General features: G+C 38.5%; 2 protein-coding genes across 5 annotated transcripts in view; both read left to right on the top strand.

The window, feature by feature from the left end:
• Window positions 1-13,665, top strand: part of lrfn5 (leucine rich repeat and fibronectin type III domain containing 5) — a 92,229-nt gene that overhangs the window by 11,939 nt on the left and 66,625 nt on the right. The gene's annotated exons all lie outside the window — the stretch shown is intronic.
• LOC111612267 lies at window positions 3,513-11,706 on the top strand. 3 transcript variants are annotated; one of them, XR_002754502.1, is made up of 6 exons: window positions 3,513-4,699; window positions 5,393-8,090; window positions 8,319-9,338; window positions 9,452-9,607; window positions 10,257-10,349; window positions 11,043-11,706. XR_002754502.1 is itself a non-coding variant. In XM_023353056.1 (5 exons), exons 2-5 carry the CDS (start codon window positions 8,325-8,327, stop codon window positions 11,364-11,366), a joined length of 1,587 nt encoding a protein of 528 aa, XP_023208824.1. In that variant the 5' UTR covers window positions 3,513-4,699; window positions 8,319-8,324; the 3' UTR covers window positions 11,367-11,706. The 3 variants fall into 3 exon arrangements, 2 of the variants coding, with proteins under 2 accessions (XP_023208824.1, XP_023208823.1); XM_023353056.1 differs by lacking the exon at window positions 5,393-8,090; XM_023353055.1 differs by lacking the exon at window positions 3,513-4,699 and having other exon boundaries at window positions 4,822-8,090.

Below are 13,665 nucleotides of genomic sequence, written 5' to 3'. Positions count from 1 at the left end.
GTTCTTGAATTGAAGTGAGGGTCATCACACAATCAGCTCAGGGCCACAACTGGCCCCCGCGCCACATTTTGGACAAACCTGATCCAGGATGCTGCGCCTCAGTGGAATAACCACCCAGGTAGGAATAACCGGGCTTGGGTCTGGTACAGTATGTGGCCCCTGGTGTGATGCAGGGGTCATCCTGTGTGACCTGGGGGTCATGCTGTATGACCGGGGGTCATGCTGTATGACCTGGGGGTCATGCTGCGTTCAGGTGTCTCTCTGCCTCTGAGTCACAGCCAGCCGTTCTGACCGCACAATAAAACAGCTCAGACGCTGCTGCAGCCGCCTCCCTCTGCTGCAGCCGCCTCCCTCTGCTGCAGCCGCCTCCCTCTGCTGCAGCCGTCTCCGTCCGCTGCAGCACGATGTGGCGAAGGCTGGGAACTTCATGGACTGTTTGATTTCACTGAACGGCCCTGAGCTGTGGGTTCGGGTCCCTCCTGCTGTTTTCATCGATGCAAAATGTTTCAGCTTCCGGTTTTCCTCCCCTACAGAGGAGAGCGAAACATGATGAGTCACATCATTAGTTTTTAAGGATTTAACCTCCAGATTCCACATCTGCTTTGATCCAAACTGGACTTTTACCTGTAAAGTGAAGGATTCAGACTCTATGACAACACACACACACAGGCCTGTGTGTGCGTGTGTGTGTGTGTGTGTGTGTGTAGCTGATCTCAGGTGATGTCGAGCTTACGGACAACAAGCTGGTTGGCCTTAATCTCTTCCTGCATGTGTGCAGAGGCACTGGATGTGTCATGTGGCTCACCTGCACCACGCTCACTCACTCTGCATGATAAGCTGGTTAGGGAGGCTTTGTCTCTCTGGACGCTCCAGTTGTGGACCAGGAAAATCCTCTGGTTGTGGACATTTGAAACATTTGAACCTTAAATATGTTATTAAAGGGGATCATCCTCATTTAGCCTGGAATCAGCCCTTTCTTTTGGCTGGTTTTGGTTGGAAGGTTGTAAGAAATCACATTTTCACAGGTTTATCTTTTAACATTCAGCTGAGAGTCTGCAGCTTTCTGTCTCCTCCAGCTGCTGATACAACCTGGAAACGTCTCCTTCCTGACCAGAACATAAAGCATGATGTCTGGACGTAGGTCTGCCTCCTCTGTCTCTTTAAGGTCATTCTGTCTGAACCCGCTGTGGGAAACAAGCTGTGGAAGTTTTTATTGTAACTTTTGATGCAATAAACAGAAATGTTCAGTAATAAAAGCTGATAGATATGACACCCAGAGAATCTCATCGTTTTCATGTCAGGAACGTTTCGGATGTGCTGTGACCAAACTCTTGTTAATTTGAGATAAATTCATTCAAATCATTTTTTGATTCACTGAATGTTTATGTAAGTTTCATGTGTTCAGTTATTACAACATGAATGTCTCATAACGGTGGAAGAAGGTAGAGTTTAAAATAATATTAGTTATTTTAAACTGGACAGAAATTATTAGTATCTCAGTCTGTAATTTTAAATGAAAGTAATTGAATATTCTTATTCATGTGTCTCTTTTTCAAAGATTTGGACTGTTTGCTTATTATAATAGACACTTGCATGAATCTTTGCTTTTTATCATTTTATCTGACTCATATTTTATTGTGAAGGACTCTTATTGCATCTTTAGCATGGAAGATGATCTAGCATGGAGCTTTTGCTCCTGTGTTCAGGCTCTGGGCCTGTTATTGTGCCTGTAATCTCCATTAATCTGCGTTTTCTGCCTCACTATAATTCTGAATAGTCAGGTACAGATTCTCGGCTCACCTGGATGAATTTTCCTCCTGAATGTCTGTGTTAGAATCAGAGAGATGTGTTTGCTGTGAGATTGCGGTATTATAACATGTTGCTGAAACAGATAAACTTTGTTCTGGTTTGATTTCTGCTGCTTTCCTGACGTTCGTCCCTTCAGGAGGAAAAGCTCCGCAGCCTGACAGTGTGTGTGTTCCTTCTTCCTGAGCGTCTTTGTGCAGGTCTGTGTGATCATTATGTTGAGATCTGAAGCCATCTGGGTTGACTGGCTCATTTGCATATCTGGTGTTAACCCTATAAATATTCATGACCAGAGGCTGAGCTGGGATGAATATTCATCTCTACTGGAGGCTGAAGCTGGAGTGGAGAGGCTGAGATTCTGATCTGCAGAGCTCAGCCACTCCTTCACGCTGGACCAGGATGTGATCGCCGTGGGCCTCTTAGTATTCCTAGTGATGCACCATATGTATGCAGATGATTACATTTGCTTAAGTCACACAGTGACTATATTTGCCAAAGTGTGCCTGCGAGACAGAGGCAGATGGAAACAGAAACAAACTCTCCTCGTCTTGGGACAGAAACATTTAAGGATGCTGAAACGACTCTTTTGAAGTGAGCGAGGAACTGTGGGGGTAATTAGTCACAAGGTGCAGCGAAGCATAAAAACGCAGTCATAACATTTGTTAAATTATCAAACAACCAAAACTAAAATCCATAAATCCTAAAAACATCTGGTTAGCAGTCGGTGCAGGATAAGTTTCTGTGGCCTCACATTGATACACAACTAAAGGTTTTCCAGGTAGATCTAAAGCAGGAAGTGGACTACAGCGCAGGGCATTCTGGGTAAATAGAACCAAAACAAACATGCTAGTCTAACGCTAGCAGGAAAAACGGCTCGTGGTTTTTAGACTTAAACAAATGAAAAATCTTCAATCCTCTAAAATCTGACGCCTCCATCTTGTTTCCATCTGGTGAAGAAGGAAGTTGCTCTCAGCATCTTCAGAGGTTTTTGTGTCGTTTCCTTCAGTGGTTCTTGGTGCAGCGCCCCCACAGGCCAGGAGGGGAACAGGTTGGTTTGACTCAGAGCCACAGCAGCTGGAGGTGGAGCAGATGTTGGAGTTCTGGTTCCAGTAGAACCGGGTCCCTAACCCTAACTCTGACCATCAGGAGGAAACAGACCAACATCTCACAACTCATATGGTTTATTATCATCATAAGCTCTAATTATTCTTTACCATACATGATTTGGGAATAAATGTTTCTCTGGTCATAATATTTTTTTGGAATTATGGCCTTTCTGTCTGCTGCTTGTGAATCTTATTTTGACAGAAAATGAAATCATAATAATACCAGGATCTGTTTATATAACATCAACACAGCACAGGGCTGTTTGGACACAATATATGGGATTTCCTTTTCTAATGCAGGCATCCATTTGTTCGATGGCAACAACATTTGACCAGTCAGATGGACTCACATCTGACACAGACCACAGCAAGATGCTAAGTATAACACAGACAGTGACGTTCTGACGATGGTAAAAAGTGAAATTTGAGGTTCGGATTATTACTTTGATAAGCCCATTATTGTTTTCTTATCTTTAAATATGATTCTTTTTCTCTTGGGAGGAAAAAGCACATTTACAGGTCAGTAAATTCAGGTATTGTTGTACTGAGGTGTGTTTGCTGACAGAAGCGTTTGCTGGGTTAGTAGTTACACTCTAAAAAGTGTATTTGGGCTGTAGTTCATGTTATGGACTTATTTACATTAACCTGACTTAATTCTTTTACTTTAGTTATGACAACTTGCTTTCATGAGTTCAATTAACTTAACAATCACGCATTTTATCTCAAACGAACTTTTTAATTTGAGTCGAAGTGAAACAATTAAGTTTAATGCAGCTTTACGTCTGACGTCATTACGTAAGCTCCGCCCGGGGCAGATCCTGCATCTCTGGTACCGACCGCCATTTCTTCTGAGCATTGACTGTCGACGAGATTCAGATAGAACAGTAAGTATGCTGCCCCACCATAACCAAACATTAAATAAACGGTGTAAAAATATTTAAAACTTTTTCTACCTTAAATTTGAAACATTGAACTGTGTTTAACGTCGAAGTGTCATCAGTTATTTGCTCTTAACACATTTGCTAATTGTAATTAGCCGCGCTGTTCGGCGGTTCAAATCTCAACATGTTTTAACATAACTACTCTGAGTCAGACTGAATGTTTATTTTGTATGTGTACTTTTACGCTAAAAAACCTAACTTGAAATTACAGAGGCGGGTTTGTTCTGTGCAAAACTAATTTAATGTGATGCAACTCCACTGTGCTAAGCACTGTTAGCTGCAGCCGGTGAAGCCATTTTTTCCAGTTTTCTCATGCTGCTTACTGGCGACATAATATAAAACGCATAATATCCTGACAGCGCTAAGAATCCATCAGGTGTCATTTCTCTTAAAAAAGCAAATTGTGTCTGTAGGAACATTGCGCAGTGTTCTAGCTAGCCGTTGATCCCCAGGCACTGGGCCGGGCTTAGACGCCCTCGGGCTGGGCTGAGGATTTCACAGCTTCACTTTCGGAGCTCTGCATTTAGTAGCCTGCCCCACAGACTCCGCCCCGGCTAGATCGCTTCTTGCCCTGTATTATTTCTCTGCAATTTGCAATCTACCACAGCGCACGGACAGTTCACAATGTGCATGTTTGATCTCCCTATGGTCGTCCGCGCCCTTGATTTCACCGGCTACAGAAATCGAAATGACAACCGGCATGAACGCGAGGAAAAGAAAGAAGAAAAATTAAGATCAAATGAAAATTTCAGGCATTAGCATTTCTGGCTAGAACCCTGTTGTATTAACTTCTTTTACCCACTTCTCTTTCCAGGCCTAGAACCAAGAATCATCAAACCACATAAGGTGAGCCATATTTTCTTCATAAAGGATTCATGTAATATCATCAAGCTTCTAATTTTAGAAAAAAAAGTTAAATGCAAAATGAATATGCTATTTTGATAATATGAAATATGTGTGCTCTAAAATGCAAAGTCTTCACCAATATCTAAAGTTACTGTAATTTTTAACACTAAATAGTGGACAGATATAAAATAAGAATAGAAATGACATTTATTGTCCTTCAGTGGGAAATTTCCAGTGCAACAGCAGAAAGTGACAGGCAATTTATTCACACAAACAGACATGCATATATATTTGTGGATATATATGCACACAAAAAATTTAAAATTACAACCTAAAAATACTGTGGAGTCATTAAAAAAAGCTTACTCCCATCCTAAGGAATATGCAACTGAGAAGGGCAATTTAAGAAATGTGTATTTGTGCATTAAAAAAATTCCTTGCAATACTAACAATATGACATTGATTAATATAGAGTGTTTTCAGTATGGTATTAAAAACAGTGAAATAGTTATGGTAACAAATCCATTCTGAATCTATATTTTACCAAGCAGTAAAACAATCATCTAAAGTATTGCATGGGGCTAGGGTTGTCACAGTATTCAAAATTGACTCTTGCCTCCATATTTGTTTCATCTTCCTTGCCTTCAGATTTGGCAACATATAGGTAACAAAGTTCCTCTCTTGTCCTTCTAGTGTTGCACTTAATGTGGAGATGCAAAGACTGCAAGAGGGTGTTTTCCAGAAGATCTGAATTGCTCAAGCACTACAAACTAGACCACAGGCATTATGGACGGGGTTATTCGTATCCATGCTCATATTTAAGTTGTGCATGTAGATTCAAGACCTGGAATGCTTTACTGAGCCATTTATCAAGAAATCATCCAGTCAAACAAACAGTTACCAAAGACTTAACCAGATTCAAATGCCCCATTTGTGATTTTAATCAACTTTCCACTGAGAGAGATTTTTTTCAACATATATTTCAACATCTCAAGAACAAGGAAACTGTCACGTGTGTGTTTCAGGACTGTGTTTATCAAACAAATATTTACGAGAACTACAAAAGTCATAAATACAGAAAACATTCTGACATTAGCAATACATTTAAGACTGGGATTACTGAAAAAAAACAATTAGACTGTGGTGAAGAATTGTGTGTTAGTTCTGGTACTGATATTTTTGATCAAGACAGTACTGCACAAGCTAATCAAGATCACACATTTAATGAGACTGATTCTGAAAACTTACAGAGAGATATTGAACTTAAACTTGCATCAGTTCTTCTAAAGTTAGAAAGCAGTTTTCTTGTGTCAAATGCAGCTATTGATGAACTATTGCAGGAGTTAAACTATTTAATTGGTTCTTTGTCCCTGCCAGTTACATGCAGAACTGTAACCCAAATACTACATGATCACCTTTGCCAGTTTGACCAGTCAGTTATTGAAAAACTTGCCAGGGCCCTCTGTGAAACAAACCCTGTAAACAAAGCAATAGGAGATAAAGGCTCCCTTTCTAGTGCTTGGAGACGAAAACAATTCTATAAAAGACATTTTAAAGTGGTAGAACCTGAAGAATATATTCTTGATAAAAAAAATAATAAGTCATTCCAGTATGTATCAATCCTAAAGTCTTTGCAGCAAGTTCTTGACTGTGAGGTTATCTTGGATCAGACTGATAATTTAAATTGTGTGAATAAACTACTACAAAGAAGTAGTGTTCATACATATAGGTCTTTCTATGACGGGTCATTTTTTAGTGAAAATGAGCTTTTGTGTAAGGAGGAGAGCATTTCATTAATATTGTATATTGATGATTTTGAAATATGCAACCCTCTCGGTACATCTAAACGGAAGCATAAAATTTGTGGCTTATACTGGATTCTTGGTAATTTGCCACAGGGGTGTAATTCTAACTTGTCTTCCATTTACCTGGCTGCTTTAATCAAAACTAATGATTTGAAGTGCTATGGTTACGAGAAGGTTTTAGAACCTTTACTTAATGAGCTTGTGATTTTGGAACAAGAAGGGGTCTTTGTGTCAAAGTTGGGTAGAGCTGTAAAAGGCACAGTTCAGTGCGTGGTTGCAGATAATCTTGCTGCCCACAGTCTTGGTGGCTTTGTAGAGAACTTCACAGGGTCATACATATGTAGGTTTTGTTTGGCAGTTAAAACAGACATTCAAACTACAGAGGTTAGAAGTGGTGCATTTACCCTGAGAACGAAAAGCATTCATGCAGATCACTTAAAAATTCTTCAGGAACGTGAATTGCCAAGTTATCAGGGTGTCAAATCAACTTCCATTTTATCACATTTATTGTATTTTGACATTACCACAGGTCTTCCTCCAGACATTGTGCATGACCTTTTTGAAGGAGTTGTTCCTTTTGAATTAGCTTTGTGTCTGGGTGTTTTGATTAAGAAAAAATATTTCACATTGGTATCACTGAATGACGCAATAGCATCTTTCAATTTTAAGGGGACTGATAAAACTAATCGACCTCATCCAATTGCTCTCAATTTTGAAGCCAAAAAAAGTGTTGGGGGTAATGCACATGAGAATTGGAGTTTGATCAGATTTTTACCTTTGTTGATTGGACACAGAGTGCAACATGAAGAGCCAGCTTGGCAGATCTTAACAGACTTAAGGGACATTGTTGATCTTGTGGTCTGTCCTATTCACACAGAGGACTCTATTGCTTACCTTGACTTTAAGATCTCAGAGCACAGAACACAATTCCAGGAGGTTTTTCCTAATTGTGACCTTAAACCAAAACACCATTTCTTGGAACATTACCCGCACTTGATTCGCCAATTTGGTCCTTTAGTAGCCTTATGGTCCATGCGCTTTGAAGCTAAGCATAGCTTTTTTAAAAGAGTTGCACGAAATATCAAGTGCTTTAAAAATGTCCTCTGTTCCCTTGCAGAGAGACACCAGTATCAGATGGCACATCATTTGCATTTATCTGGTTTTCCTAAACCTCTTTTGGAAGTTACAAATGTTTCCACAGTAACAACTGATGTTCTCGACAAGGGAATAGTAAATGCTCTAAAACAGAAGTTTTCAAATCTGGCCACAGTGTGCATGACTAAAAGTGCAACATTTAATGGACTGAAGTACAGATGCGGGATGATCTTGATCCATGGCTCATTAGGAGGATTACCAGAGTTCATTGAAATAATCCAAATGGTGATCCTGGCAAACCAGTTATTCTTTCTGGTCAGAAAACTTGAGGGGTGGTATGTTGAGCATTACAGATCTTATGAGCTGAAAACATCAGACAAAGAACTGAAACTGGTTGAGCTACAAGACCTAACAGATGTATACCCGCTGGAAGACTACAGAATTAGAGGAATACGTCTTGTTACTGTGAAAAGATATATTCACGTTTAAGGGTGAGGTAATACAAGATTGTACAAAAAATTAAATGCGTGGTACAAAAGACTTTTGTGTTTGTATGGCTGAACTTAAAATACAGTAATATTTTAATAACTACCTTAATATTTTTTTGGCCCTCTACAAGCAAATGTCCAAACATTTGACTAATAATGTATATAAAATATTTTGTAATGACTTTAAATAGCGACCAGCATTGCTTAACTCTGTATGTAACCTTTTCTCAGATTGTCATGGCAAGTTCAAAACCTGCAAGACTGAAGGTGATTCTAGGAGAGAGCAACACTGAAAAACTGACTCTTCCAGATGGCATACCAGACTCTCTGGATGAACTTCTCAGCAAGGTGAAGGATACCTTTGGTTTAAAGACCAATGTCAGATTGCAATATATGGACAAAGACTTTGGTAATGACTTCTTCAACCTCAGCTCAACTTCTGACCTGGAGGACTTGGGAACAGTCAAGGTGATTCAAGAAAAAGCCATTCAAACTTTTGTTGATGTCATTGAAACAGCTCCATCTTGTTCTACAGTTCACTCTGACGACAGCAGTTCTTTAGCCTCAAATGACACTATAATCCTCTCCTCCCCTGAATCCTTGTCATCGCGAACACAACAATGGCCAGCCAACTTTCCCATTCCCATATTTTCATATGACACTGAACGTCAGCTAGAGAAGGGGAATTCTGAGTATCAAGCAAACAACAAAATGTTGACAGTCACCTCCCGAATGAAGACTGACATCCTAAATAGATTAGTAGAAGAGATCTACAGATACAGAGCCTACCCAGAGGATGCACAGTTCTGTGTAGTTGCAGAGGCCTTGGTTAAAAAACATCCGTGTTTAAAAGAGCCCGGTTCATTCAATGGTTGCTACGGTTGGAAGCAAAGGCTGAAGTACAAAATGGGAAACTACAGGACTCTACTCAAATCACAAGGATGTCCAGAGTTGTCTGTAAACTCTCTTAAATCCAAAGCTAGTATTTCTGTTTCTCCTGCTGCAAAAATAAAGAAGCCAAGACGAGCTGAAGCCAACTTTTATCCATCCTTTCCATTGGGAGAAACACAAGAAAGCATGGAAAAAGAGAGAATTGAACTCTTGGCAGCACTCAAAAGGAGGAACAATGACAGGGTCATTGCGGAGAAAATGGCTCGTACCTTTGCCTACAGGCGTCAGGAGGTGGTGAATGAAGAACCTGGTATAGAGGATTTCAAGGACAGATGGCCTGCTCTGTTCCAACAGAAAGAGGTAGTAATGCAGATTGAAATTAAATGTCAAGGTTTTTGAACTTAGACTTTGGGAATGATTATTTACTTTAAGTAATTTTTTTTAACATAGTAATTTTTTTTTTTGTTTCACAGATTAATGCGGAGTTCCAGAGGCTCATGGCTCTTCCCCTTGAGCAGACGTTCTTGGCCCAGTTGGACAGGCACTCAAGTCAGCTGATTAAAGTCATCCAGGCCAAAGGAGGAGCAACACGTGCAAAAATGGCTGGCATCATGAGAACTTATGATGAGGTATGCATATCATCAATATGGACACAGTGAACTAAGCTATGGCCATTTACCTTTTTCCATTTAAAACAAAGAACTTAAAGTGATTAGTTACTTTCAGACTTTGTTTTAATTATAATACTTGATACACTTTCTGTGCAAAGTTGATATCATTTGAAGAAAAGCAAGTTTGCCTGTCATGTATTTCTGCTGCATTTAGTTGTTATAGTAAGTTTGTATTCTGGTTTATTCATGAATTCAATAAAATACACCTTTCTATCCAACTTGCCAGAAACCGGTGCAATTTAGCCAAATTTTTGAGCTTCTATTGCTTTTAAAGTTTAACATTTTTAAATGTTAAACTTGTATCAATTCTATGCTGTAAGAGATCTCTTTAATGGAAAATGATATTCACTTGCTCTGGTAGATTGTGCTAAGAAAAAGCCGTAACCTTAACAATACAGTCTAGTTTCACAAATTGAGATGTGAAGGATAAAATGTGGCAGAGGTGGACTATGAATAATTTTGAAGTGCAGCATTAAAACACAGTGGACTTGTGGGCTGTACATTATGGCATCTGATAGGTCTTTGCTATTGTGAACAGCCCAAATATATTAGTTATGTCATGAATCTCTTCAGATATGAAATATTGATAACGATAACTTTTCTCCAGGTTGAAGACATTGGGATTCGAAGGGAATGTGTTCTGAAAGGGCTCGTCACCTTTCTTGGAGAGGATGCAAAAGACCTTATTAAGGAATACTGTGTAAGTTTTTAAAGGTTTAAAGTTGCATCTCATCCCATTCAAGCAAATGGACAAATTCAATGTCAGTTGTTTTTACTTTCTTAAATGATTTATGGACTGGCTTTTCTAAATGTGAACATCTGTTTGAAAAAATGGGGCAGATTTGGTGTCAGAAATGTAAATTTAACATGGCTGTATCCTGCTTAAATCCAGAAATGGTGAATTTGCTGTTCAGCAGAGCACATCAACTTCATTTCTTGTTTACCAATATGCCAAACAAGTTAATAAGAATATGTTTTAGAGTCATGGTATTTTGATACCAGCTCCAAAATATCTGACAAGCAACACAAATATGCATTTTGTATTGAGTTCCACCCTAAGATGACCATTGGCTGGATCAGTATTCTGCTTTGATATAAAATCTAAGAAATTGGTTTTTAAGCTAAAGCCTGTAATATGATGGAACATATATAAAGCTATATACATGTATTATCTTTTCAAAAACATTAAAAATCACCCTTTGAGTTATTCAATTTGTAAAGCAACTTGGAAAATTTATCAAGGATATTTCAAATGCCGTAAACCACTCTTCAATTCACAAGCTGTACATCTTATACTTGGTGTTTGCATTTACAAGGCTTTTATTTTCCAAATTCTGTAGTGAGAGATTAGTTACAGTGTTCAAGTTTTAACATATTGTTTAACTCACTACAGGGCAGCAGCGGAGATGATGCCCAGATGGAACTCAAACAACTCACCATGGCCATGTTTGTGATTCGGAAGGAGGGAGAGGGATTGAAAGAACCCCCAGAAGACATTGGCATCGTCATTGAGGGAGTGGAGGTGTTGCAGGACCTGACTTCAGTTGCCTCAGCATGTGCCCTGCTTCTGGGTTTGATATATTCCCTTAACTTGGCTTATCCAAAGGCTCTGCGCTTCACATTTGAAGTGTTCCAAAAAATCTTCATGCAGCTTGAGCAGCACAAGATGTCTCCCAAAGTTCAAAATTTGTTTGGAAGACTTCAGACCTCACAGTAAAGACACTGGCATGTTGTGCAACAGGACAGAAGATCTTCAGTCTTCTTTGTTTGGACAGAAGAACGCCATGTTTTGGAAGCTTAACACCTCAAGGAACTGCACTTTGTGAACTTCTGTTGGGACATTGTTCATATTAAAGCCACAAGTAATACAGAGTTTACTGGATAACAATTGACTGGTATTTCTGGAGGATGTTTACTGATGAGGTTGTGATGAACATTATCATTTTGGGAGTAGGTCTTTTTTGTTTTTGACATTTCATAAAGTTACATGGTTCATCTCTTTGGTTTTGTGTGGGGGAAAAAATACAAGTTAAGGGGAAAAAATTAAAGTAGGAAAGTAGTAGGCTGCTGCAGTTTGTGGACATTTTCACAGAATTTTCTTTTTGCATTTTTTTTAAAAATTTGAATCAACAGATTTGTTCAGTGTTTTTTGAAGGAGGTTGAATGGATCTAGATCATAATGTTTACTATTCTGTTCTTTTCTGGTGTCAGTTAAATTAACGGACTTGGTTTAAACTAGGCAGCTATTACACCACATCTTTGTTTGAAAACTTGCCTAAATATTTTTTGGGTATTGCTCTTATTTTCAGTGTAAAAATAGTCACTAGTGTCATCATATTTTATGTCAAAAACATGTTCTCAGCAAATGTTACGGTTTAAGAGTGTGGATTTTCTTTTTTAGGAGGACTTGTGTTAAATCTAAAAAAGCAAAATTTTTTCCTGAGGAATACTTCTGGATTCTACAACCTCACACAGGGGTGTCCAAGTCCTGTCCAGGAGAGCTACCATTGTGCAACTTTCAGATGGACCCTATTTCAATACCACCTGAAGCTAATTTCTGAATTTACACAACAGCAGACATTCAGCTCAGCAGAGGCATTGTAATGAGCAGTTCATTTGATTCAGATGTATTGGAGATGGGATGCATCTGAAAGTTGCAAGATGATGGCTCTCCAGAACTGGACTTGGGCACCTCTGATCTAGCAGGTCGCTGAAATGTAATATCCCTTATGAAGTTTCAAAAGATTTGTGTAGCATGTTTAATGCATAATATTTTGTGAAAAACCTGTAAGTTTGTGATGTTTTCACAATAAAATTTAAAATGTTCCATTTGTGTAGATTTATTATTTTAACTGAGTGGAATTTCTGAGTAGCATGAAGGTATTTTACTCCTATTTTAAAAACTAAAATAACATGCTAAAAAAAACTTTTAAAATGATTTAAATGCAAGCTATATTTTAAGTAAAATGTGAGTGATAATTTAATTTGGGGTAGTTTAGTTTTTTAAGTTGGAACAACTTAAAATTTTGAGTTGACTTTCTATAAAATTAAGTAAGATGGATTTAAATTTTTTATTTGGAATAAAGTAAATGAATTGATTAAGACTGACTTAAATTTGTCAAGTTAACCAAACTTAATAAATTAGGTTGGATAAAATTAATTGAATTACTTGTTACCAATTGAAGCAATTCAATTAAGTTGGATCAACTATTTTCTTTTTAGAGTGTAAAAAGTTTGAGCTCTGGATCCATAAAGCAGAAATGCTTAAAAAAATTTAAATACATAAAAGAGACATGTTGGCCAGTGTTTTGGCTGATGATGCTGGTTGTGTTGTTGTTGTTCCACTTTGTAACAGATTCTGTAAAAATGGTCAGAAACTATTTTATTTGCTGTTTTAGAGGTTGAAGTCTTTCTGGCTTCGCTTGTTTCTCTGGTTTCTATTTGTTAACAGAATCATCGTTACATCAGTTGATTGGATGCATTTAGGCGACAAATCTCTTAAGTTCCTTATAGATGTAATATTTTATGTAATCTGAGCAGCCATAGATATTCTGCATGTAGAGACTGTTGATTCCCTGTGAAGAGTTTTAAATGAATTTCTTCTAAAAGACGAATGTGTTGTAATTTCCAACATTGTCTCCGAGATGCAGAACATATTTTGAAGAACTATCTGGTGGCTCCACTGTTTTATTTTTACAAGAGAAAACTATTAACACTAAGCATGCCTCTCAATGCTGCAGCCAACTGGAATCCAACATGGTGGCTTGAGAGTTCACACGGCACAAAGCCAAACGGACACTAAGGCGCAGAGAAATGTGAATTACTGTCTGAATGTTGTTGGATTTTCATCACTTATGGAAAAAGTTGAAGATGAATCTGTGTATTATCATTTTTATCAGCTTTTGGCACCAGAACCGTGGAGTGAAGAGACTCTTGAGACGCGGTGAATCTCCTCTCTTCCTCCACTCAGCAGACAAACCCAACCAGACCAGATTCCTCTGAAACTCATTCATACA

The sequence above is a fragment of the Xiphophorus maculatus genome, chromosome 19 (genome assembly GCF_002775205.1).
Source record: "Xiphophorus maculatus strain JP 163 A chromosome 19, X_maculatus-5.0-male, whole genome shotgun sequence".
NCBI lineage: Eukaryota > Metazoa > Chordata > Actinopteri > Cyprinodontiformes > Poeciliidae > Xiphophorus > Xiphophorus maculatus.
Note: the sequence above shows the minus strand (reverse complement) of the source record. Positions and strands in the feature narration are given on the sequence as shown.

Excerpts from the sequence above, each read along its gene's own strand:
- LOC111612267 (XM_023353056.1), top strand. The coding sequence starts at position 8,325 with ATGGCAAGTTCAAAACCTGCAAGACTGAAGGTGATTCTAGGAGAGAGC. Across the intron at positions 9,608-10,256 it reads TCATGAGAACTTATGATGAG|GTTGAAGACATTGGGATTCG; the intron begins GTATGCATATCA and ends ACTTTTCTCCAG. Across the intron at positions 10,350-11,042 it reads ACCTTATTAAGGAATACTGT|GGCAGCAGCGGAGATGATGC; the intron begins GTAAGTTTTTAA and ends AACTCACTACAG.